At 43.8% G+C, this 26,583-nt stretch overlaps 1 protein-coding gene across 1 annotated transcript; it reads right to left on the bottom strand.

Annotated features, from left to right (window-relative positions):
- Positions 1-500: 500 nt before the first annotated feature.
- CRK (CRK proto-oncogene, adaptor protein) lies at positions 501-22,321 on the bottom strand. The gene is made up of 3 exons (XM_019755494.3): positions 21,928-22,321; positions 12,898-13,430; positions 501-3,127 (listed from the first exon to the last, which is right to left on the bottom strand). Exons 1-3 carry the CDS (start codon positions 22,166-22,168, stop codon positions 2,990-2,992), a joined length of 912 nt encoding a protein of 303 aa, XP_019611053.1. The 5' UTR covers positions 22,169-22,321; the 3' UTR covers positions 501-2,989.
- Positions 22,322-26,583: the final 4,262 nt, after the last annotated feature.

Here is a 26,583-nt window from a genome sequence, read left to right as displayed (position 1 = left end):
GCAAAGACTATTCTTGACATTTTAAAACTTCAGCATCCACACAACACAAAACTATAGCATACAGTCAATTTTAAATATATATATTCACACAGTGTTCTGTGTCTATAATTACCTACCCTGAAAATGTGCTACTTAAATAAAAAACGAGCTATCTGACTATCTCCACGAACATTCTGGAAATCTACTGTGTAACACGCAAACTTCTCATTTGCCCGACAAAGCCCTCTGCCACATCCTTGTTTGCTTTACACCCACAAGAAACCATTTCTGGACAAGTATGATGTTCTCTGTCCCTGCATTCCAGATTTCTGATCATTCTATAATCATTCTTCTTATATTCCCTTCAAATCAGTATTTTGTGACTTCTGGAGACCTTTTAAGCATCACCAATGATCAATCCCAGCTTGAATGAGTACCCACAGAGTGTTTATCATGCACACACCTCTAATTCCCTAAGCATGAAAGATTTAGCTCTTTTGTGAAAAATATTCAAAGATTACTTTCTTCAAAAGATCACCAAGCCAAACATTTGGCCATATTTTTATTTACTACATATACTATAAACATATACAATACATGCTACAAAAAAACATTTTTTAAAAAAATTTAACTGTCAAGAAAGTGTATAGTGTTATAATACAATGGCACATGTTCATATTTTATTTCAAATTGGTTTGCTTATCACTCATTTCAAACCATTAATAGTGAAATGTTACTTAAGGATAATTAAAAATTATCTATTTGCATTATTAACAATAAACAATTCCAACAAATTAATAAGAATTAACCATGTCAAATATTAGTATCCAAAAAATGGGCTTTTGCAGAAATGATTATATAAAATATAGCAGCCAATCTGCTCTGTGACAATGTACATATGCAGTTGAATAGAATTCTAGCATTTGCTTTTGGAAGATACTTTGAAAAAGTCCTTTGATTTCTTAAGGTTCAACAACTGCCACACCCTGCCAAATCCAACCCAAGAGTTCATATAATGGCTTCGGACAACCCATCATAGAGAGGTTCTTATGATTCGGGTAGAGTTGCATGTTCCAATAATATTACACATGATGAAAAGAGGCATTACAAGCCATTATCAAAGTCAAAGGCAAAAGAAAATACAAACATTCAAATCAGTTGTGACAAGGTTTTTCTACAAATACTTTAGATGTCATACTTTCAGGAAAACAAGATTTAACGTGTATTCAGGTTTTACAGTATCTATGCGCTAACTGAAAATTGAGCAGAGTAGTCAGATGGAAGTAAGTCTAGCGTTGAGATTTTGTTCATTCAACATTACTGAGCACCCACTATGTGCACAGCACTGTGCTAACATTGAAAACGTCGAGTATTAAAGTCTTTATCAAGCATACCTTAGTGTGAGGTAAAAATATATTAAATTAGCGTCAACTTATTAGTTTGCCTGTGGTAACGTATGTGATCCTGTGCCAGCTGGCTTCCCCGTTCCATCTGAGCTTCTGCATGCCTCTCGTGCCCTCACACAAACATCTGCACACCGACGGTGCCAGACCTTGCGCTACTCACTGGGATACCATGATTTTGGTGTATGTCAAATAATACAAATTAATCATTACCTATGCAAAACAATTAGAAAGATACGTTACTTTTCTAAAATGAGGCCCAAAGCAAAATACAAGGTGTTTCTATTGGTCATACCACACCATAAACCAATTAGTGCCTTCCTAGATTGGGAACTAACTTTGAAAGCTTCATGTTGTAGTCTAAATAGCCTAGATCATTTTTGGTCTCAGAAGTCTATTCTTTGGAGCACCTGACCCCATATAAACCATTCCATACTTAACAGGATTTGCAAACTAAACTTGAACATAGAAAGAGCCAAAAACGAAGGCGATTTATAATGTAATGTACTTCAAGCACTATGATGGCCATGTGAAATGAATAATACGTAAGTAACTCATGATTGGTTCAAACATTTTTCAAAGCACGAACCCTGCCCCCAAACTCACGTAATTTTAACTTGACTATTATACAAGTTGCACATAAAGCAAAGGGCAGAATTTGGCCCCACAACCTTCTATGGAATATTCTAAGTGATTGGTCCTTCCACTCCAAGTAGAAGCTAAGAATTCCAAAGAGTCCCCTAATAGGATACTGGCACTCAGGAGAAATGGCCCTGCTAAATCCCATTAGTCGGGAGTCTAGAGCAGCGTGAGCCTACCATGACCCCTTGAGGGAAGGCAGAGAGTTGGGAGTTTGGCTGTTCACTCAGTGAAACCAATACTGGCTTAAAGCTATGCACTGAATAAAGTGCTCTGCATATCCTGCTTGTCATCTGGAATGAAAATAAACACTTTTCTGGAGAATTAACCTATTTGTAGGTTTGGGGGAAAAGAATGACAAGGGTTCAAAGAATCCTAAGAAAAAGTATGAAGCATCGACTAGGAAGGAAGACAAATGCTTCTAGTAGTGTCCTCAGAAATCTCAGGATTTGAACTGTCAGAATGAGTCATACACTGGTCATGTTCTATAAATGAAAAAGCAATCCCATTGGGTACTATTCACACGGTACATGATTACTTCATGGGGGTGGAAGGGAACAGTCTATTGCCATTTGATAGGATGGTTTCAGAGTGAAAACAAAACCATCGACTAAATCAGGGTAAGCAGCGTTCAGCACTCCTCTCCTGTCCGTCAGCATTCCACAGGTTGACGTGCACTGCCTGAGAGGAAGAAGGCATGATAACTGTCCCTTCTGGGACACCCAGGCGTGGTGGCTACCACCTAAAATTGCCAATTCAGAAGTTAACACACAAGCCCTCCAGTTTCGTACCCTGAACGTGATGAATGAGACTAGGGATGCAGTAGTTCAGTCTAAAAAAGATCACAGGTAACAGAACGCTTCAACTAGACTGTTTCGACATCTGTAAGAAAACTGTATAGATGGCAATTGGAAAAAAAAAAAAAAGATTGTTCCCATCTGTCAGCAATACTGTTTGTTGAGCTATACTCAGCTGAAGTCCTCATCGGGATTCTGTTGATCCAGCAGACGGATATGTGTGAATGGGAAGTGACCTCGTTTGCCATTACACTCCCCTTCCCACTGACCACTGATATTAATCTTCGTAACCTTTACCAGCTCACCGACCTGCAGGAGGAGAATAAGGAGAGCACTTTATTTCCAGTTATGAATGCAAGCTGAAAAACTCCATTCTACGGTTAGGCATGCCCTACCCACGTGATTGCTTTAGGGCTGACATTACAGAAATGGCTATTTGTTGCCTCCCAAGCCCCAGCCACTTGTTAATGCAGGCAGAAGGAAGAAGTGATTTTAGCAGCGCAGAAACACACACAGTACAGAAAATAAAAGGATCCTAGAAAATGATACTTTTTGGAAATCCTAAGTGTCTTTTCGTAAGCAATCCCAGCTAGAGTAAGCTACTATTCTTTTTCTTTGTACCCACTACCCTTAGCTTCCTGCCTACCCCCCAGGCCCTGGCCAAGGGGAAGGAGTCCCCCTGACTCCCCCAAAACGGCACACAGCAGCAGCACAAGCCCCCCGTCCACTCTCACACATATTTCCTGGCCTGCTACTGCTTATAGAGCAGAAGGAAATCATAGGAAGCATACTCCATTTGATCCCAGAAAATGAAGTGTTCTCATCACCTTCCTACCAACGCAAGGCTTTTCCCACTTGGGCAGGTATAGGTCAAAACTCCAAATTCCACTGGCTCCATGCAAAGCCCACCTCCTTCAGCAACTTCTACTTGGCAGGACCCTGCCTGCCTGCCCCTCGACCCCCACCCCACCACGTACTGACAGGCTTTGTTGCTCCCTGAGTGCCACTACCACCCATTCATTAATAATAGGAGAAATCAGGGGCGGCCAGTTAGCTCAGTTGGTTAGAGCGCGGTGCTCTTAACAAGGTTGCCGGTTCGATCCCCACATGGACCCACTGTGAGCTGCGCCCCCCACAACTAGATTGAAACAACTACTTGACTTGGAGCTGATGGGGCCTGGAAAAATACACTTAAATAAAAGTTTTAAAAAAAATAATAGGAGAAATCATGTTTTCGCTTCTCTTATAAAAAGCTTCCTGTTGCAACATCAAATATAAAGTTTCAACAATCTATGATATACCTCTATTCTGCTATGAAACTTAAGACAAGGTCAGTCTGGTGAATGGATTCACCCTGTGGCAAAATATTAAACAATATTTTGTGTAATATTTGTTTGGAGATAAGGCCTCACATGTCACTGGATTAAGGAACTTATGACTATCCTTTAATTATCAACATCTGATTCTGAGCAGACAAGTGGTTTCTAAACATAACTGTTCATTTGATTTTTATTAATTACTATTTATTTAACTTTCATAAAGCACTGTAGAGGGTACTTTAAATTATTTTCTAATCATCATAATAACCCTGGTAGGACAGGAATTGTTTCCATTTTACAGAAGAGAAAACTAAGATTCAGAGCATTTAGATAGACCTGAGGTCACACAGGCAGTGGCAGGGCTGGGATTTGGGCCCAGAAGTATCCGGCTCCAAAGCCAATTTATGCTCTTTTTACTATACAGGAACTTTCAAATTATTCTCCCAGGGTCCTAAGAATGTCTGTAGGCCAACTACTGGCCAAAGCCAACTCAAATCTAGGCCCGGGGCCTTCTCTAAAAGCACCTTGATCTCACTCAGAGGAAACAGCTTGCCTACTGGCCTGTAACTTCCTAAAGAACTATCTGGAAACCACACAGGCCTACAGCGGGGGTGATAGGGTGCTGAGAAAAGGAAACAGAAGCCAGGGATATTGGAGAGAAGGGATACGATATAAGGGTGAGAAGCAGCAGTCTGCCAATACTGTAACGACTAAGGCTGACGATGCAAGGAGAGGAAAGGGAAGGATGATACTGCCCTTCCTTGCACACAGATCCCATCCCTACAGGCTGCCAGTACCAGGGTTCTGTTTATTTCCTGCAATATTCCAACTCACAGTTCCTGACAACTGAGCGGGCCAATTATGACAGGTTAAGATTTTCATACAGTCTTGGGGGAGAGGAAGACCAGGATATCAAGCGAAAATTTCCTGCCAGCACAATCAGTCTGAAAGATTTCCTCCTATATCCCCAATTCTAGTTCTCAGGCTTTATCTCATCTGTTCCCTCCTTTTTAAAACTGCAGTGTTGCAAGAAGCTAACTTCATAGCATCAGCTCTATAACATTCGAATATTCTTTAGCGAATTTTCCTTGTGTCTGACCTGTTAGCTACCCTTGACTCCTCACCCTTCTCTCACGTTACTAGAATTAATGCCCCTTGCTGCTAGCCCCTTGCTACATAAGGTCAATTATTTCAAGTGCAGCACTTCTTTCGCCTATTTTTAGTATTTGTACTGTCTGTTAAAACACTCATGTCGTACTAAATGCTATTCTGGTAGCTGGACCCAGAATAACATAAGCCCCCCCCCTTAAGAAAAATAAAAATGTTTGAGGGGATGTGTATGCTCACGTCAAAAATCTAAACTGCCACTCATGTTAAGCTCCCCTTCAGATGGGGACCGAGGGGCCAATTTCTTTTAAGCAGCTGGTGTGACCATATCCCAGCTAACATCCCTAACAGCTGTCATGTCAGAATCCATAATTTTCTTTATATTAAAAACACAAAAGATATGAGGGAACATTCTGGAGTGCTGGAACTATTCTATGCTTCCATCTACGTGGTTACCGCATGGGTGTGCATGCATGTAAACTCTGAGCTGTACACTTGAGTACCTTTCACCAAATGGTTTCAAATCTAAATAAAAAGGTGTCAAGAAAGGACGTTTGCTATATTTTATTTAGCTTTTCTAGGTGTTTTGTAGATGGTTCCACAAGATACATCCTGAAGCCCACCATTCTGCTTGATATCAAAATCTCAGTTTAAGCACCTCTTGTCTCGCAATGTTATACTGTCTTTATTCTTAAGAATTCAAAGTGCCATCTCACTCGCATCCCATGGAGCTCTAAGAATTGCAAGGCAGGCTGAAATGTAGACCAGCCCAACCCCTTGCTGTTATCAGTAGCACAGAACCACCACGCCAGCTTCTCCACAAGCAGGACAAAACCTGCAGATCTGCCCTCAGACCTTTCTTCTTTCAGAGTTCGAGGGGCGTAATCGTAGGGGTTCATATCAGGTAAGATGTGACTAAGGAGAGGAATTCTGTACAAATTAAATTAGATCTTTGGGGACAACATCAGAGCCGTCTCTAACATACACACTCTCTTGGTTTTACTCCATAGGGGAGGGCTCGGGAGAAACACACCACATTCTGGAATCCAAAATCTTTTCTGTTTTTTTTTTTTACAGTTGATTAGGTTCTTGGCAGCAAGGTCCAAACATCAGGGGGTGAAAAAGAGGCTATGCCCTGACTCTGAAACGATTCTAATTTTTAAATGGATAAAAGAAAAACGTTGTAAGCAGTTAACTGGGCTACATAACCTGCCCAAAGTGGCCTTGAAGTACAAATTATTCAAGGAAGACTTTATAAATACATTAAATAACCCTTTGTACCCTACGGAGTTTCTCCTGAAATACTGAAAGCACATGGGGACTCCTGGGGTCAAAAACAGACAAGTCCCCAAGGCAACATGGCTCTTCCGAAGGCCTAGCGCTTCAACAGTTTTTAAGAAAGGGTGGCTGGCAAGCCTGGGGGTTGGGGTGGGGGCCGCACAGGAAGGGATGGGGCAGTCTAAGAAAAGGGGGCTACACTAAGCACGGTTCTTTCCCTCAGTCAGAAACACGACACGTTTCTGAACGCGGGCTCCTCCTCCTGTTCGGCAACAACTCACTACAGCAGAGTTCGCCAAGGCCAGACCAGGGAGGATCCGGGGGACACATGGGTTTGAAGCTTGGTGTACAATTTCAAAGACAAAGAAAGCAGAACTGAATACTTGCCCCAGAAATGTTACAATCTTAAGATGGAAAGTACTGTACATACTCATCAGTAAGTGCAGTGATAACCTTAATTCCAACACTACTGATTTCAAAATTCAGGGTGTAGATGGAAACGAAAAAATCCTCATCTGCATACCAACGAAGAAGAAAGACCTTACAAAAGACAGGAAGCACTACACAGCAGGTAACTTTTCTGGGATGCAGACCTTGCAAAAGAGACAGTGCGGAGTCTTTCACCACTGAGGTACTGCTCTCGCGTCCAGTTCCTCAGCCTCCCAATCCTAGACCACAGCCTTAGGAGCAAGTCTGTAAGGAACTCCTGTGCCATCTGTAAAGAGGACCGAATGTGGTTACTTCACTTCACTCCCCGGGAACCCGATGAACACTGGCTGCTTCCCTAGCTCTGGGTAGTGCCCAAGGTAAAGCACGATCTGGTACAGGTGTAGCCAAATCTAGAAATGGTCCAGAGCAAAAGGTTACCCCGCTGATCTTCACCAGTGAGTTCCAGTGGTAACGAGGAAGAAAATGGAACCCAAATGGCAGATTTTGTGGTCTTCACTAAGCAGGACACATCAGGGAACTGCGTGACCGCTTTTGCTGGTGTTAACCCCAGGTGACTGCTTTTCTCCTTTCTGTCTCTATGTAACAGGAAAAGCATTAACCACTGCCAGCATTTCCTTGATCCAGGCTTGCTGCAGGATTCTAGTGAGCAGGACATTCATATAAATAAAGCCAGGGGAAAACATGTACAGAGATGGAATACAGGGACGGGCCTTGTCTTCACACATTTTCAAGCACACCAAGTACACATTTGGTAAATATTTCAAGATTTAGCTGAAGGAGAAAAAAAGGGGTTAGCAAACTAAGGCCCATGAGCAAATTCGGCTTGCTGCCTGTTTTTGTAAATAGTTTTATTGGAACACAGCAGGCTCATTTGTTGTTTTGTCTATGGCTGCTTTCTTGCTACAATGGCAGAGTTGAGTGATTGTGACAGAGACCCTAAGGCCCTTTACTGGAAAGTTTGCAGATTCCTGATCTAAGGAATGGGTATTTATTCTAGTATTTAGAACCCGTCTACAGTCTTTCACATCAATGGAAACTGAAGACAATTCAGCCTTAAGATTCACTTGCCTCAGAGATGGACTAAAATGGGCATAGGTTGTACTAGAGAAAACGTGCACATCTTTGAGATTTAACTGTTAGGCTTCCAGGTAAAAAGCAGCAGCCACCCACCAAATCCTGAAAGACAGATAGATCTCACCCTGGTTCTAGTCCGAGTCAGAAAAGTTCTTTGCTAGCTCAACAGCTGACAATGCCTAAAACCACGTTCCCTAGCCCCTTGGTGACAAGTGGGGAAGTGACTATATACAGTCGGTATTTTAACGAAACATAAAGAGTTTTCTAAAAACTAACTCCATAAACTAGACCTGAGGTTCCCAAATTGTGCAGCATCAGAGACACTGTGGCAAACTCACAGGGGTGCCACAAAATATTTTAAATTGTTGATGGAAACACAGCAAACTTGACATCTGTTATGCCATGTGAACCACTAGCTCCAGGGAGTTAACAATTTTGACATTAGCTCACACTACATTCTTTTCAAGGATGTCATATCCTTGCAAAGCTTTGGTTTTGGCAAGTGCAATGATAAAAAACAAGTAAGTACCTCAGGAAGGTAAGTGTGGAACAGGAAATGAGGGCGGCAGTGTTCAATATGACCCCAAGGTTTGAGAAACTCTTCAGTGTCTAACATCTCATTAGTTACATAACTGCAGTTACTTAAGATTAAAATTAAAATAGATTCCTTTCAATTATGTTTATTGTTTTTTCAAAGGGGTACTAAGTTATTAGGATATAAAGATTTAAGTTGTTTGACCCTACCTGCTTAATAAATATTTCTTTTGGCTGGAGGCACTGTGAAATAGTCCTGAGACATACGGGTGCTATGAACCAAGAAAGTTTGGAACTTCTGGACTACACTGCTGTGGGTGATACTGAGTTCCCCCAAAGTACAGATATGCAAACAGGTATTTAAAAATCACCTGTGAAGGGGTGGCTGGATGGCTCAGTTGGTTAGAGCGCAAGCTCTTAACAAGGTTGTCAGTTCAATCCCTGCAAGGGATGGTGGGCTGCGCCCCCTGCAACTAAGACTGAAAACGGTGACTGGACTTGGAGCTGAGCTGTGCCTCTACAACTAGATTGAAGGACTGATGGGTCCTGGAAAAACACACTGTTCCCCAATAATAATTTTTTTTAAAAAGGAAAGAAACTGTGAGATAATAAATGTGTGGGAAAAAAAATCACCTGTGAAGATACCAGAGGGCCTGCCTTCAATGTCTGAGAGGCTGGATTAGTTCTTTTCAAAGCCTCTTCCCATTGAGATTCTATGTTATAAAATGAATATGTGCAAATAGGATGGAAGGGAGCATAGACACTTGTCTCCATGAACAATACAGAAATCTAGACCTGCAATTTCTGAAAAAGACAAACTGGACACACTAAGGACATGCCACTCATGTTTTTATACCTTCCAATCTCATTTTTACTCTGTTAACTAAGAGGAAATTGGGGTCTTTAGTCTTATTTTTCCATACACAGGCCAAAAGGTCTTAACAATTTAAGTTCACATGGGGAGATGTGGAGTTGATGTAATCAGTGCCACATATAATCAGGAACCCAAAGCACTTTACACCTTCCTTATCTGTGCCCTGAAGGTCCAAACCTAAGAACACAGGAAATGCTCCTTGGTTACTCTGATGTCTTATCATTTATCAAGGGCAAAAAGCCCGGATGAATCAGAGAATGAATGCAAGTTACATGATTAGTACATTCAAAGATAATATGACTGTTCTGGACAGTCTACAGAGGCATAAAATAAACTTTAACACCTGCAATTTACAAGATAAGATTCATCACTATTCTAGCTTCCGGAACCACGAGACAAAAATCTAAGATCAAAATCTTAGCTCAAATCTAAGATGAAAATAATGAAAAGTGCCTCTGCACTATTCTAGTGTTATCTCCAGTATTTCTCCTTCAAAACACTCAGCGTATCTGTATTTGCTTAAAATCTGCCTTCACCCAGAGCTCCAGGATGGAACAGATAGTGTCTGGCTGGTTCAGTTAGAGTCCCCAGAATATGAGTGACTGACTGACCCCCAGAACTACAGGTACACGGAAGGATATCCCTACTTTGGTTGTTCACTAGAATTAATCCCTTCTTTCCACAGCCTTTATCCCTGCTAGAGAAATGTGGTGGGTGGAAAAAGAGTGAATATCTAGTAAGTTCTATTCTAGTTGGGGACTCTGGTCACAGCAAGTATACCATGCATGAAAATATCCACCTGTAAGGAGAGGGCAGGTGGTCCTTGAGCACTGTTTTTTAAATTTATTTTTTACAGTACAGAAACCCTTTCTTTAAAAAAAATAATCTTTGAGAGACCCCAATATATAATACAGTTAAAATAGAGTTGCTTTGATTAAGCAAGAGAGGGAACCAAGAGCCTTGTATCCTCAGTTTCCCTCTCTCCCCTGGCACCTCTTGGGAACTCTTGGGACAGTAAGCAGCGGTCTAAAGACTGCTGCTCTAATATATTATCTCTTAGGTCCTGCCCAATTCTAAAATACAATGGTTCTATTGTATGTCAACTATAATTTAAGAAAAAAAGGAACCCTCCAGAAAAAAATACATACATACACACACACACACGCATACATAACATGCTATGATTCTAATTAATCAATTTCAAGCGTAAAACTCCACTAAAATGTACCTAGCTTATCTACAGATCTGGATTTATAGTGGGTCAATATAGCCAAGATTTTTTTTTTCCTTTTTAAACCAGAATGCAGAGGTCAGAAAGCCCGAGTCTCCTAATCTGTTCTTCCAGCCTCATCTCAACAGGGACTAGGCATCAACTCCTATGAAAAACCAGAAACGGGAAAGGAGAACTGTACCTCTCTGCACAGACAGTACCACTGAGCATATGCTGTCAGTGAAACCACCTAAAACCTGTGTTGAGCGCAGCAGCACGGTTATAAAACAAAAAGAATCACAACTGAATATGGGGCTGGTAGAAAAGGCATCAAGGTGGACAGTAAAAGTTCATCATATCTCCACCTCCGACCAGCTTCAACAATCCATTCAATCTGTCTAAACATCAATTTTTTTCATATAATGGAGAGGTTATCTAAGGTCCTTTCCAGCTATAGACCTCTATGACGCTAAACTAACACCATGTTTTTAATCACATAAGGTGTTTTTTAAAGCTGTTATTTGGGGTATTTGTTCTAACTTGAAGAGGCCATCTTTAACAATCAACATATGTGGCTCAAAACCAATATCCAAACAAAAAAAGGAAACCTACTAAAATCATAAATTACTTTTCTACTTAAATCTTTATTTCACAAAATTTGTTTCACAGCAGGGAGAGCAGCTCAACCATTTGAGCACTAAAGCCTCTAATCAAGGCAGGCATCATTAAAAACCATTCTCTCCGAGAAAGGAAATGCAAATGAAAGCAAAATTAATGTGTAACTATTCTGTACCGGGCGTTAGCTGGCTTGTTCCCTGAATGCTATCGTCACACTCCAGCCGAGTGCTAACAAGGTCTGCAACAAATTACAAGAGTCACATCTGTCAGACACACAGCACCATGTTGGATGTTGCCATCATCTGAACTCAAATGAAAACATGAGGCTAGAAACTTGCCTTCCTTATCCTCCAAACTCTAAGTGGGGAAAAAATGTAGACAACGTACATTTCATTTCTCATCAAAGCATGGACACGATACGTTCAAGTCACAACCTAATCTCAAAAAATACACACCTTAAAAACACATTTTCCAGTCAAACCTGTAAAACTCAACTAACCCTCCTTTGTATCCACTATCCAGAATGTAAAAGAAAAATTTCCAATCCAGTAATATCAGAGACTGATTCCAATAAATTCTAGCTGATTCTGTGGGCTAACAGTCCCACTTAGAGGGCAGCTCTGACTCCCTCGGTGTATGAACATGACCAAAGGAAATGACATGTGGAGATTTCAGTTTACAAGAAAACACTTTTGCCCCTTCTCTGCTAATCTGTGCTCACAAAATTTCAGCCTGTACTATGAAAGCTACTTGCTTACATTCCAGTTATCCTATCAGTAGGCTCTGAAAGACGGGGTAGCCTGCCACTTCAGTACAGCTTTTATGCTGAACCACTAGTTCTGCGTAACTCAGGGAGAAAGGGAGAGAGGGAGTAGGTAAGAGACACAGCTGTGAGTGCTAAAGAGAGGAACAAAGGAATAAACACAATGCAATCGTTGGCCAGAGGGGATGGGCTACCAAGGATAACAGTTTACCAATAAAAGGCAATAACTATTCCTCAGGAGGAACTGGCTTCTCGCCTGCAAAACGCAGTAAGCAACAAAGACCAAGTAAACCTACTGCTCCTTGGAATTCACACTTTTGGGCATGTACCTCTTCACACCTGTCCTATGCTTTACCGTTCCTCTCCAATTCTTACTTGATGAACACAATCAACCAATGGTAAGGAACCCCACCCTCAACCAAAAACATTCTATTTTTGTGGGAAAATTCCATTTAAGCGCTTTGATAAGAGACCACTTATTATATTCAAATCTGTGTGAGCCCACCTTATTTTAGACAATGATAAACAGAAAGAAAGAAACAGATTAGAAGGGAGATAAGAACAAATATTTCAGGTTAATTTCCGTGATGTTATTAAAGTAGTCAAGGTGTGTTTAGTAGATCAATCAGAACATTCAGTTATACAATTGTAAGCTTACTCATTTCAAAATAGGTTTTCTGTACAAAAGAGAAAACCCAACATTAAAAGCCAAAATCAGTACTTAATGATTCAACATCTACAACATGATCACAATGCTGGTGATTGTGTTCAGCATTCCTACAAAGCTCTAAGAGGGCTGAGAGGGAGACCCTGTAGCACATCTCTTCTTTCTACAGTTTGCACATTATGTACCTCCAAAGCCAAGGCTGTCTTGTCGTAGGCATTAGGGACTCGCTTCTGGATTACCCTGGCATAAATGGGCCCATTCTGGAGGTTAGGGAGCGGAGTGTTGACGCTGGGTTGGGCATAGGGCCCAGGCTCCGGCCCACCCAGTGGCTGTGGGTGGGAACCCTCCTGGTTACCTCCAATCACAGCCGATACTGAGGCGGAGGCAGGTCTATACTTCTCCACGTAAGGGACGGGAATCATCCCCCTCTTGCCCTCGCTGTCCTCTGCATTCCACCACTGCTCTTCAGGCTTATCCCGGATTTTCAGGATGTCTCCTTTCTTAAAGGGAAGATCTTCCTCATCATTCCCATTAAAGTCAAAGAGGGCTCGCACATATTCTGTCTCCTCCTGCCTGAGAATCACTCCACTACCCTGCCTGGATCGGGAAACTGGTTCTATCAACGTTGTAGTGTCCAAGTAGTGTATTTTGTAGAATTCCAGTAAAGCAGGCAATGAATCAAACTCTTGATCTCCTATTCGGAGTCTGGAGCTCACCCCTGGAAGAAAAGAGCAGAGTATTATTTAAATATGTGTTACACTGGAGATAAAAGGCAGATTTTAAGCACTTCCCACATACGTTTAGTCAATATTTAATCAGGAACAAAAACTGTCTAGAAAAAAAATAATCCCTTCTTATAGTAAACTGAAATATTATGTAGCTGAAACATTCCCTAGGAAGAAAGATACCTATCACCACTGCAGCAGAGAAGGAACAGAAGGCCACCAGGCCGCCTCTCAGGACAGGCTCTCATCCTGGATCAAAGACAGAGAGAGCATCATGGAGACCTTTTATTCATTCTCCCAAAATGTTCTTTTGCTATCTGATTTACATAGTAACATAAGGTTCAAGGTTTTGTTGCAATCTTCTTTTCAACCTCAGCATCTGTATGTAGCAAGCTCTCCTTTTTTATAGGTCCCTGCAACTATTACAGAAAGAGGTGGGGAGAATTTGGTATCTGCCATGTTTCCCCTAAAATAAGACCTAGCCGGACAATCAGCTCTAATGCGTCTTTTGGAGCAAAAATTAATATAAGACCTAGTCTTATTTTACTATAAGACTGGGTCTAATATAATATAATATAATATAATAATACCAGGTTTTATATTATCTTCAAGAACATGACTTTTAAGGGCTATAAAGTATTCCCAACTTTCCAGTAGTGCAAATGATGCCATTATGAGTGTTTTTGTTATCTATTAATATTTTGTTACTTCCTTAGGATAAACTCCTCGAAATGCTGGATCAAATGTTAAGAACATTAAGGTTTACGCTGCCAAATTGCCCTCCAAGAAGTTTGTATCATTTTATACTCTTACCTGTGGTTTGAGTTCCCATTTCCCCCACATCCTAGTCAAAACGGCATTTTAAAAATCATTGCCAATTTAAAAGGAGAAAGGTTATCTCTTTTGAAATATCTTTGATTGCTTGATGTTTTTTTTGATTGCTTGATTATTGACTATTTGTACTTCTTTGTGAAGGTTACTTGTTCAAGTCCTTTGTTAGGGGAAAATGGTCAATGTACCCTTTCCACTTGTATTAACTCTGGCCCACCCATCTAAAAGCCATAGCAATTAATGCTGAGAAACAGAAACACTGCGCCAGCCCAGATGTCTAATTTTCCACTTTAAAAAAATGAGACACAATTATTTTGTTCAATGTTAGAAAACATTTCTTCCAGAATAACCAGAAAAAGTACATTTAAAATTCACTACTGGTGAAAAGATAAACTTTGGAAGTTAACCAAAAGTCCTCACTACAGAATGAGTACTGATGAGGGCCTTCTCTTTTCATCCAAATGAATGATGAGCAAGACACAACTTAAAGGAGAGTCACACATTTCTTATATCACTCAAGTCCACCTGTGGCATTCATTTAGCTGTAAGCTAAAACCAGTTCACAGCCACACTCAGTAATGCTGGCTGTCTCTCCAACTCAAGAAGCTGAAACAGATGCCTAGACCCAGGACTGTCCATCTATGACAAACAATCATCAGGCACCAGCAGAATGTAAATGTAACCCCAATAGTTTCAAGGGCAGGACTAGAGAGATGATTTTGGTTATGACCATACCTGAGCATGCTGGTGCCATACTCTGGTTTCTCTTCACTAAAGCAGATCACAGATGAGAACTTATTCCTATTCAAGTCTGGTAGGCAAGGAGGTGATGGATGCATGGCTACTTCACCTATTTCCACTAGGCTCATTCAGCGATCCTTCAGGCCAGCTGAACTACGCTAAGGACGGGGTCAGTTGTCAGCTCCAAGGGTAACTACTGTGTTTCCCCGAAAATAAGACCTAGCCAGACCATCAGCTCTAATGCTTTTGGAGCAAAAATTAATACAAGACCCGGTCTTATTTTAACATAAGACCGGGTATAATACAACATAATATAACATAATATAATACCAGGTCTTATACTAATTTTTGCTCCAAAAGATGCATTAGAGCTGATGGTCCGGCCAGGTCTTATTTTCGGGGAAACACGGTCGAGATAGTCTCTTGGGCAGAGTGGTAGGGGGTGCCCTCACCAGTGGAATGCCCGTGGCTTAGTAAATGGTCCTGATAACACCTGGGGAGAAAAGCTCCCTTCCTAGAGTTTACCCAACAACATGCCGATAGCCAACAGCCAAATGGTTTCACCAGTTACCCTTTGGGACAGTGCCTTGCAGACAGTAAGTGCTCAATAAATGTTAGATATTATTCTTAATGAATATAACTGAAACAAGGGAAAAAAGTTGAATGAAAATCTGTTCCCAGCTTTGAGAAGCTCACAGCATAGCTGGGATACAGAATGGTTGATGAGCAAGAAGCAAAACAGCAAGTCTTAAGACATCATTTCCCCCAGTGGCTTTCACTTTCAACTGGATGTGTTCTTACAAACCAGCAACAACAAACCCTGCTCTCAGATACAATGAAATCACAATGAAGAGCAGCTCTCACCATCCCTAAACATTTGCAAGGTACCTTTCACTCTTAAGATGGAAGGCAACCACTCTGTCATCCATTTTTACAGTTCCTCCATTACTGTACTAGCCCAAGTGAAATGTATTTTTTATTTGTTTTTCTTTTTTGAGGGGGAGAGGAGGTAGGGTTTAGAAGAACAAATAAGACCACTAAGCCAAGTCCCCTACAAAGATCAGTGTGAAAGTTCTCAAAACTGGCAGCTCATCTGCCATAAAAATAGGAAGCTAGGCCGGCCCGGTGGCTCAGGCGGTTAGAGCTCCATGCTCCTAACTCCGAAGGCTGCTGGTTCGATTCCCACATGGGCCAGTGGGCTCTCAACCACAAGGCTGCCAGTTCAACTCCTCGAGTCCCGCAAGGGATGGTGGGCTCTGCCCCCTGCAACTAAAACTGAACACGGCACCCTGAGCTGAGCTGCCGCTGAGCTCCTGGATGGCTCAGTTGGTTGGAGCGTGTCCTCTCAACCACAAGGTTGCTGGTTCGACTCCCGCAAGGGATGGTGGACTGCGCCCCCTGCAACTAGCAATGGCGGCTGGACCTGGGGCTGGGCTGTGCCCTCCACAGCTAAGACTGAAAGGACAACAATGTGAAGCTGAACGGCACCCTCCACAACTAAGATTGAAAGGACAACAACTTGACTTGGGGGGGAAAAAAAAAGTCCTGGAAGTAACACTGTTCCCCAATAAAGCCCTGTTCCCCTTCCACAATTAAAACAAAACAAAACAAAACAAAACAAAACGAAACAAAACAAAAAAGGTAGGAAGCTGTTGGTTCAATTCAGTTCTTGTTCAAATGATGCATGGTGTGAAATGGGCCCACTATGACATTTTACCCCCCGCTTGGCAGTCACAGAAATACAAGCTAAACACCAAGGGAAATCGCTGACATTACCTATAAATTTTTTTTCTATTCTAATGACACCATAATAACTCCACAGTGGAACACCCGTTTTTGTGTACTGCTGGAGCAGTTAGATGTATGGGGCAGTCAAACTTTGTTGATCCAAACTCCAGAATAAGGGAAGGGAGGGAAACAGAACATACCTAAGTCACAGATAAGCCTAAACTTCACCACAACTATGTATTCCGGCTCCTTTTCCCTAGTTCATCTCCTTCCAACCACAAACAGCCAAAGGCAGGAAATAGAAGGGCGGGAAAGGAAGGCGACACAGTCAGGCAGTCTAGAGGACAGAACCGACAGGGTTCTCATTGCTGGGACTTGGAAAACCTCACCGACTTGCTGTACAGCAAATGTGTACTGGATTCTGGACATGCAGTTATGAACTAAACACATTCAGAAATCAAAATCAACACTAGCAGTTACTGTTTTGGTTTCTGTATGTGCTCGACTTACTCCTTTTAAGCATTTTAGCCCTCGGGTTACTATAATACATCAGTTTTTACACCGCTCCCTGCAAGTTTTATGAAGAACACCCAAGAGCTCTGTGGGCTGAAACAGGCTGGGTCACTTCTGGCATGAGTACCGTCACAGAGGTGCCACCATCAGCCTTCCCTTGATCTCACAGCACCTCCTTTTCCCCTTCCTCTTTCCTTACTTCCCACTCCCTCTCCTTGGCCTACAGTATTTTACAGAGGTTGCTTAGGTAAACACTCCCCACTACCTGTCCATTACAAAGGGCTAAAAAGGCCACTGACTTCCATTTGTGAAGGTTTCCTAAAGAGGCATCAAGATGTAAGGTCTCCTAAGCAAACAGAACTTTCTACAAAGGGTTGATGTCAGCACATACTTTGCAGATTCAGGCAGGCTGTTTGATGAATTCTGGCTCTGCCGTTTACTAGCAGTATGAGCTGTTATTTACCATCTCATAGGGCCAAATACTTACAAAGTTCCTACAAGTAGCCAGTATATTACAGGTGCTCAAAAAGGGGGAAATTTAGCTTAATACGACCCCAACCTCTGAATTCTTTTAGAAATTTTCAGTTTATCCCCAAATCCAATGTCCGCCGCACTATTTCCCAGAAAAGATTCCACAGAATCTCAAGATGCTTCTCAAAAAGTTCTGTGGTCAAATAAGTTTGAAAAACCTAGTTCAATACCTGCCTCTCTTGGAGGGTCATAGCAAAGGCTTAGAGAAGTTCTGCAACAAATGAACCTACATCCTTTTACATTGGAATCCTTTTTTTGGTGTAAAAACTACAAGTTACTCACTGAAGAACTTCCCAAGAATCATGGAATAGAGGGATACTCTGATATTGAGTAAAACATGAAGACCAGGTTTAAGAACTGCAAAGATGAGCTAAATAAATGAAACACAGATGTTGAAGGAGGCTCTGCGTTGAGGGGGTACGAGCAGGCTCCATCCTATTTCCATGGACTGGCCCCAAGGTCCTTTCCACTTCTTGATGCACCCGACCCCCCTCCACCCCCACACTTACTCCCTAAGACGTGCTGTTTTACCAGTGCTCACCACCCCACACCATGTGACCCTCTCAACGCTGAGAACAGGTTTCCATTTTGTTTCAACTCCCTCCCAACCTCACAGCTATGTTCGTAAGATTAATATATCTGTTACTTACTGAGTACTTACTACATGCCAGCCCCATTCCTAAGCATTTAATACACTAAAACTCATTTAATCCTCCCCAAAACCCTATGAGGTCAGTATTACTATCTTCCCTCTCTCGCAGATGAGGAACTGAGGCAGAGAGATTAAAGAACCAGCCCAAAGTTACATTAACTGTCAGGTCAGTAAGACTCAAACCCAAGTTCCAGAGATCAAGCTTGTAACTATTCGCCCAACTCACATTCAGTTTTGTTGATTATTTACTGGTTAAAGTCTAGTAACACTTCATTGTTCCGAAAGAAACTAGTGGATCAATGATTGTAAAGCCTTCACAAGAGGTACACCACCTGGAATTCCAACCTGACCGAGTAAAACTAGTGGACCTGACCAAGCCCTGCCCTATGGCTCTGGGGCACAGCCAGGGCACTGCCAGGCTATGGGAGCATCCGTAGTTGAACACCTAAGAAAAATTAAAAATAGGTTCACTACAAAAGTTGAGAATTGGGAGCCAGTCCGGTGGCTCAGGCGGTTAGAGCTCCATGCTCCTAACGCCGAAGGCTGCCGGTTCGATTCCCATATGGGCCAGTGGGCTCTCAACCACAAGGTTGCCAGTTCAATTCCTCAAGTCCCGCAAGGGATGGTGGGCTGTGCCCCCTGCAACTAAGCTTGAACACGGCACCTTGAGCTGAGCTGCCGTTGAGCTCCCGGATGGCTCAGTTGGTTGGAGCACGTCCTCTCACAAGGTTGCCAGGTCGACTCCCGCAAGGGATGGTGGGCTGCGCCCCCTGCAACTAGCAACGGCAACTGGACCTGGAGCTGAGCTGTGCCCTCCACAACTAAGATTGAAAGGACAACAACTTGACTTGGAAAAAAGTCCTGGAAGTACACACTGTTCCCCAATGAAGTCCTGTTCCCCTTCCCCAATAAAATCTTTAAAAAAAAAAATTATTAAAAAAAAAAAAAAGAGTTGAGAATTCCTGGTCAATTTCATCCCTAAGCCTCTAAAAATCGTATCTATGCCATTCCATACACATTCTACCTAGGTATTATGCCCACAAAATACATTATATACCCGGAGCAAAAAGCTCCCATTTCCCATATTTACTTTCCCAAATAAGGAGTTTAAAAGCCTCTTCATCCTTGATTTTAGACAGATGCGTACTGTCTGAACACCAAAGCCAGTTTCTTCTTGCCATCCTTTTCTTTTGGTCTTCAGGCAGAACCTGGGACCCCAATACAGAGACAAATATGTTGAGTCCTCTATGTACAACACTGCAGGGATCTCAAAAGTAAACTGGCTTTGACAGAAAGGAATACAGTGTAATAGTGTCAGCTCTCAAGTCAGAATTCCCAGGTTCGAATTCTGGCTCAATATTTACAAGTTGTGTGACCAAGCAATTGACTGATTCTCAGTTTCCTCATCTATAAAGCAGAAATATTTTAATAAATGGAGATCACAGGACATTCCTCACTAGATTGTTACAGATAGTAAATGAAGTAAGGCACATAAAGTGCTCGGCCAAGTATGCAGCATAGAACAGCCAGTCAATAAATGTTAGCTATTAATATTGTATATGCCTTTCTGAAATTCAAGAAATTCCTCTGTGTGGTTTCAAAGGAAAAAGAGCTTGATGGGGGAGGGTGAGAAAAAAGATTAAGTAGCCTTTATAAAGAGAGCAACCGAACCAACTGCCCTACATGTAAAATAGGGTACATGGAAGAAAGAATTACCACAATGCCCATGAACTTTCCACACCCCATCGACAAACTTTGGCAATCTTTACCTTCTCTCTTGGGCCAAGGATCTGAACTCCTCTATGTTATGAAAAGGTGGAGCGCAATATCAAGCACTGAGATATAAAATCATAATGCCAAGGTGTGGAGAGAGCTCAAACTAAGAAACTCGCCTGCCGCCATTTCCAAATTTTGCAACCAATAAAACACATATACAAACAAGGTTGAAAATTGAGTTTCAGTGACAATTTGCCATCATATCACCGCACCGTAACAAAAAACCCCTAGATACCATGCATGTGGTAAAAAGTAGAATATAGCTGGTATAGGGCAAATATGTTACATCAATATTTCCATCTCATGTTATAATGCTATTAAACCCACCAGACTGAGAAAGACCTAGGATAATTTGTGTACTTAAAGATCCCACGCTCTTTTTAAACTTGGTATGTGTTAAGAACTAACAGACTGACTATCCTGTCTCCCCATTTCTGGCCAAAGTGAATAAATCTAAATTAAGACGATCCTAAAAGGGTACGTCTGCAAAGCCGGGCTCAGGAGCCTCCTAATTTACTTGAGACTGGCTTGGAGCTCAGCTGGTCAAGAGGAAAGTGCTTCAATTTGGGAACAGTGAGAAGGCACAAGGACTCTTCTTGGTGCTGTTAACACAGATAATGGTCACCTCAGAATTACTCTATCCCTCCCAAAGCGCAAGTACTAAGTGCATAAATTTCCCTAATATTCCCCCAACAACTCCAATGGCAGGGGTAAGACAGTCATATCTCATCGATCCTTGGCAAGGAAGACTCAGTGCTGATCATTTAAATTCTCAGAGCATCTGCCCAGCAAGATCTGTTCCCGATATCTAGAAAGACTCAGATCACAGCCCCAACTTACTGGGCAAGAAGAGGCCCTCAAGTACAAGACTGACAATGTTTAAGTCCCAGGAAAAATGAAGTTCCATTCACTACCAGAGAAGGGGTTGTTTCCATTGGCTTATTTCTGGTTTATTTCATGGGAAAAAAAAATATTTCCTCCACTAAACACTGAGAAATGGAGCCCCCTAATTGCGGAGGGCAGTGTTCTGGACACTAAGATCTCTTGGGTACAGTCAGCCAGGCATCCACTTATTCTGGGCTGGCCATACAGGGCCATCTATCACCAAAGCACTGAGCTCACCACCTTCGTCCTCCGCGAGAGAAGAGGACGGTAAAAATCTTTTGGAAAAATGCCCAAGAAAGGAAAAAGCTGAGCGGTTTCCTGAAGGGTGTCTCCATCCCTCCAGGCCAGTATGTGGTGACTTCCTACCAAAGGCCACCAGGGGAGTATAGCCAAACCCGGCTTCCCAGCATGGCAGGAAATGTTTCAAGCCTAAAAAGCCACTTGTAGGATTATCGGATTCATTCTGGGCACCGCTGCCAAGTGATGCCCCCGCAGTGCCAACATTCCCCTCAGCTCTTTGTCCCCACGATGCCTGGCCCTGCCCTTGTGCCTGGCCCAGGCACTAGCCCCACCCTGGGGCCGAAGCAGTTCCCCTTCCCCTGGGCTGTCCTTCCAAGTCACACCCAGAGGCCTGGGTCAGCGGCTCCTCCTCCCCCACACTCCCGCTGGTCTGTGGGAACCAGCCCCAGCAGCAAGCCGCCCCCTGCCACGATCACACCAGCGCTCTGTCCACGTCCTTCGTGGGGATCAGCTCGCGAGGAGCAGCCGGCCAGGCTGGGGAGTTCCACGGCCCTCACCCCCGCCCGGGGCCTCCCGTCCTGTCCGTCCCTCACCGGGCGGAGGCTGGGCGGGCGACGGTGGCACCGAAGGGCGCGGGCCGCTGCTGTTGATGATGTAGTGGGAGACGCGCGAGTTCTCGGAGACGCTGAGCACATAGTCCCCGGGGCTGGTGCTCGAGTCCCGCACCAGGAACACCCCGTGCCGCTGGCCCTGCAACAGCGCCACTGCCTCCTGCCGGCTCAACCGCCCCCAGTACCAGCTACTCCGCTCCTCCGAGTCGAAGTTGCCCGCCATGGCTGCCTCCGTGCCTACACGCTGGGCCGCCGCCGCGCGCGCCCCTCCAGCCCCGGCGCCCGCCGCCCAGCGGACCGGCTCAGGTCTCAGCTTCACAGCAGCGCCCGAAATGGCGGCGGCGGCCGCGGGCCTTCCCCACCGGAAATGACGTGCTCCCTGCCCTCGGGAGGATGCCGGGAAAGGGACCTCCGCCCGCCATTGGGAGAAGGGCAAGGGACGGCTCGCGCGCGTATTGCGCATGCGGTCTCATGGGCGTCGCCCCCTGGCGGGGACCGGGACTGCAGAGGATGGAGAGGCGGAGTCCAGGCCAATGGGGTTGGGCCTCAACCAGCCATCCACAGAAGTTTGTATCTGCTGTTGGCTACTCGATTCTTGGCTCCACCAGGCTTCAAGTTACTGGAATGCCCAAGACTTCAAGGCAGCAACTCCGAGACAGAATTGGAATAGAAAAGATATGGACCCACGGCCTCAGCTACCTGAGACGGTCTTCTTCTGACGGTTCCTCCAGCTTCTCCCTCCCCAGGCTACCTAAAGCTCTTGTTTTCATTGAGTCATTCAGTAAACGGTTATTGACACATTTGCCCTGTGGGTACAAAGGTGATCAAGGCTGAGTCCTATCCTCACCAAATTCACCAGTGAGGAACCAGGAAACAGTCAATGACAAAGGAATGCCAAATGCTATGAACCGGAACAGACGGAAGTTCTAGGAACACAGAGCAGGGCCCCCTAATCCAATCTGTAGAGAGATCCAAGAGGGCTTCCCAGAGGAGGTGGCATGACCTGAATATTGAATGACAAGGGGGAAGGGCATTCAAGACAAAGGGAACAGAGTATGCCAAGCCAGGTAGAAGTATGAAGTTGTCCTCTCCATTGAGGCTCTCAAGTCATCTGATCAGATTCTTCTAAACACTAATTTGGGCCATGAGTGTCCTTTACTCTCCCTGCCATCATGACCATCTCTGTCTCTACATCCATATCTATATCTATATTCTTGTGAACAGCTTGCTCATTGGTGCTCACAGCTGCCAGTGTTCTCTTCCTAAATCACAACTCTGAGTCTGTTGCTACCCTATGTAAAACTTTTAACACTCTCCAGGTGTTAAAACTCCCAGTTTAGCTCACAGCATAAAATTGGGCCACAGTCTCAATTGCTCTTCTATGAACCTTGTGTTACTTCTTTCTGGATTGATCTTCCACTCCTTTTGGGATCTCAAACTCAAATGCTCCCCCTTTCCTGACCACCACGTCACTCCCTCTCTGCATGGCAGCACTATGTTTCTATTATATTATCTCCATTACAGTTCTTACCCAGTGTACTGTAATCTTTCATTTACAGGTCTGTCTGTGTTCCATGCTAGAGTTCTTTGAAGGCCAAGCATCCCCATAAATGTTACATAATAATGGCTAACATTTATTCAGGGAATACTACCTGCCAGACATAGTGCTGCCTTTATGAGGATCGTATCATTTAATCCTCTCAACAACCTTATGGGTTGGTATTTTACAACTATCCTCATTTTACAGATGAAGCTCAGAGAGGTTAAGTAACTTGTCCAAAGACACACAGCTGCTGAATGGGGAACTGAGATTCAAATCCTGGAAGAGAGCTATGGTCACTTTGCTATATCCTCAGATGTCTGAGATAGGAACGGTGGGGGTGGCAGGAAGGAAGAGGATGGTGGAAATAGACATTAAAAAAAAAATTAGTCAGCCCTGGTTTATGGTCTTACATGAATAACGCACTTCTTCTGGACACACGTCATACACCCCTGGTCCTGCCCTGGGAAGGGGAGGAGAGCAAGGGCACCTTCCCTGCCGTGGATGACTCATCATGACCCTGGCTTAGTCACAGCAGGTCACTAGAAACCAGCAGCAGAAGCAACCCAGTGTGAATTCTGGCCCTCTGGGAAAGAGAAGTGCCTGCTCTTCATTTCCCCAGGATGGCCAGGCTTTGAGGCAGGACCTTACCCAGAGACTACCTGTGAGGTTCCGAAGCCATGCCTCTAAGCCCCTTCCCTAGGATACATGGGTATGATGGGGGAAAATACTTTAAAAAAACAAAAGAGGGGTGGCCGGTTAGCTCAGTTGGTTAGAGCGTGGTGCTAACGACACCAAGGTTGCTGGTTTGATCCCACATGGACCACCGTGAGCTGTGCCGCCTTAAAAAAAAAATACAAAGAAGAAAAAGGGAGAGAGAAGCAGAAAGAAAGAGGAAGGAATGAAAGAAGGAAGAAAGGAAGGACAAATCATAACTGAGCTGGAAAATAAGAAATGAGATTGACAAGGAGGGGAGCGGCAGCCCCAAGCAGCTACTCAGTGTATTCTTCCTGGGAGCACAGAGAATCTACTAATTCAGAGGTCAATAAGGTAGGAGCAAGAGTGGCCTTGGGACAAGAAAAAGGCAAGCCCATGCTGCTCCTCCCTCCTTTCTCTTCTCCTCCTCTCCCCTTCATACATCAGGATTTCCAGCAATAATGGCACGTTTTGTTTCCCCCCCCCCCCCCATAAGCCTGAGACCTGCCCTACAAAGAATGTGATCTTCCTGCTTAGGAAAGGCTCCAGGTGTTGGGGGGTGTGGGAGGATGGGGAAAGTATCCGAAGGAGAAACAGAGGTGAAAAGGGGGGAAAAGGGAAGGCTGCCCTGTTCAAGAGAAAAACGCACCATAATCCTCCATTCCCGATCCTAACCAAAGAAAGGCATTCCCTATTTCAGCAATGGAGGAGCAGGAAATCAACAACCTGCTTGTCTGCCTGCTCTGTGTTACCGAAAGTGACCAGAGCTGCCTCATTCAGCTGTGCAGGTTGTGCACTGCCCAACTCCAGGGTGCTACGTAAATGGGACCGTCTGGAACTGGGCTATTCATACCCACTTTTTCTTTTAAAAAAGGCAAGCAGAAAGATTATTTGTATCAAGATAACAAAAATTATTATTCAGAGGGAAAAACTGACAGTATCCCTTTCCAAAGTGCATGTGAAAAAGAGAGAAAAGTGGGTTAGTGTGTGTGGACAAAGTTTGTGTTAGTGGGAAAATACACTTCTGCCCTGTTCTCATTTACATATGGGCCGGGGGCGGGGGGGAAGAGACAAAGGAGACAGAGACATTTCCAAGTCTCTGCTGGAGTTTGTAGACTACGAAAAAGAAGGATGCCCCACCCCCAGTGGGTAGCCCTTAGTTGTGCAAAGACGAGAACCAGTCTTAACATGTGCGAAGATAAGATCTGGAGGCAGACACCAGGGGAAAGCTCTGGGGAGAAATGTGAGAGGACTCCGAGGAGAGTCTAGAGGAGGAGAATGTGCTGGGAACCAAGGCAGGAGGCCAGACCTTCCCGGAAAGGTCAGTGAGATGTTCCCAATGGCAACATCCTGTAGGACACTGAGAATGAGTTGTCTGCTTGGCTGCAACGTAAACCCCCCTCCTTGCCCCCATCCTTCAGGAGAGCTGCTCACACAGAAGCCTTTTGCAGGGAGGAATCCAGGAGCAGGTGCCAAGTTCCTTGACTCAGTCCTCAAGGAACTGAGAAAATCAAGAACATCTGAAAGAGGTGAGATGTAAATGCACCTAAGTTCTCTCCCTGTCTCCTCACCCTGCTCATTCCTCTCCAGGCCCCTCGCACCTTCTTCCTCTTTCTTTAACAAACCGCCATGCTTTGCACTTGCTGTTCCCTCTGCTGGAAATCCACCGGCTTCAGGTCCCTGTTCCAGGGTTGCCCCCTCAGGGAGGCCTTCCGTCTCCAGTCCATTTGAAACTGCAAACTGCACACACAACTCTCCCTCTCCCCCTTCTCTGCTTCATTTATTTTCCTAGCACTTATCTCGTTCTAACGCATTGATTGTTTTACGTATTTGTTTTATGTATTGTCCTCTCTTCCCTTCTAGAATATAAGCTCCATAAAAGCAGAGATTTTGTTCTTTTTTGTTCTTGCAATATCCCACGTATCAAGGCTATCTCAGAGAGCCCGGCACATTAAGTAAATGTTGGTTGAGTGAGGGAATGAATGAATAAATGGAGAGTCGGGTGGAGGCTCTTGTCTAGAGCCAAAATTAGCTTCCTACATTTGGCAGCTCTCTCTTGGAGGGCAGTGTACTTCCTGCAGTATGTGAGCTGGGGGTGCCAGCCATTCTTGGTTAACCTCTCAAAACGACAGGGTCCTCAGCTGCATCTGGGTTTGTCTGTGACATCACTCCCCCATGCATACCAACTGGCTAGCGAAAGGAATGTTCCAGTTGTAAAGCTGGTAATTGCACCTAACTCGGTATTTATCTTATCTGTTGGCTTCTTGGAGCCACCCTTACTACTGATAGAGTGGGCATATTGTGGTGCTTTCACTTTTCTGTAAATTGATTTGGGGGAGGCGTCAAAATCGAGGTGTGCTCACAGGACTTTGTTAAGCCCAAGCTGTGGTATCTCATTCATT

This window comes from Rhinolophus sinicus, chromosome 12 (genome assembly GCF_057876585.1).
Source record: "Rhinolophus sinicus isolate RSI-liver-muscle chromosome 12, RSI-T2T, whole genome shotgun sequence".
NCBI lineage: Eukaryota > Metazoa > Chordata > Mammalia > Chiroptera > Rhinolophidae > Rhinolophus > Rhinolophus sinicus.
This window is presented reverse-complemented; position numbering and strand designations above follow the sequence as displayed.

Bases quoted from the DNA above. Each gene is read 5' to 3' on its own strand.
- CRK (XM_019755494.3), bottom strand. From the start codon at position 22,168: ATGGCGGGCAACTTCGACTCGGAGGAGCGGAGTAGCTGGTACTGGGGG. The intron at 13,431-21,927 runs GTGAGGGACGGA...CTTTTCTTCCAG, and splicing joins GCCCGCCCAGCCTCCGCCCG to GGGTGAGCTCCAGACTCCGA. The intron at 3,128-12,897 runs GTACATAATGTG...CTCCTCCTGCAG, and splicing joins AGACAGCCTTGGCTTTGGAG to GTCGGTGAGCTGGTAAAGGT.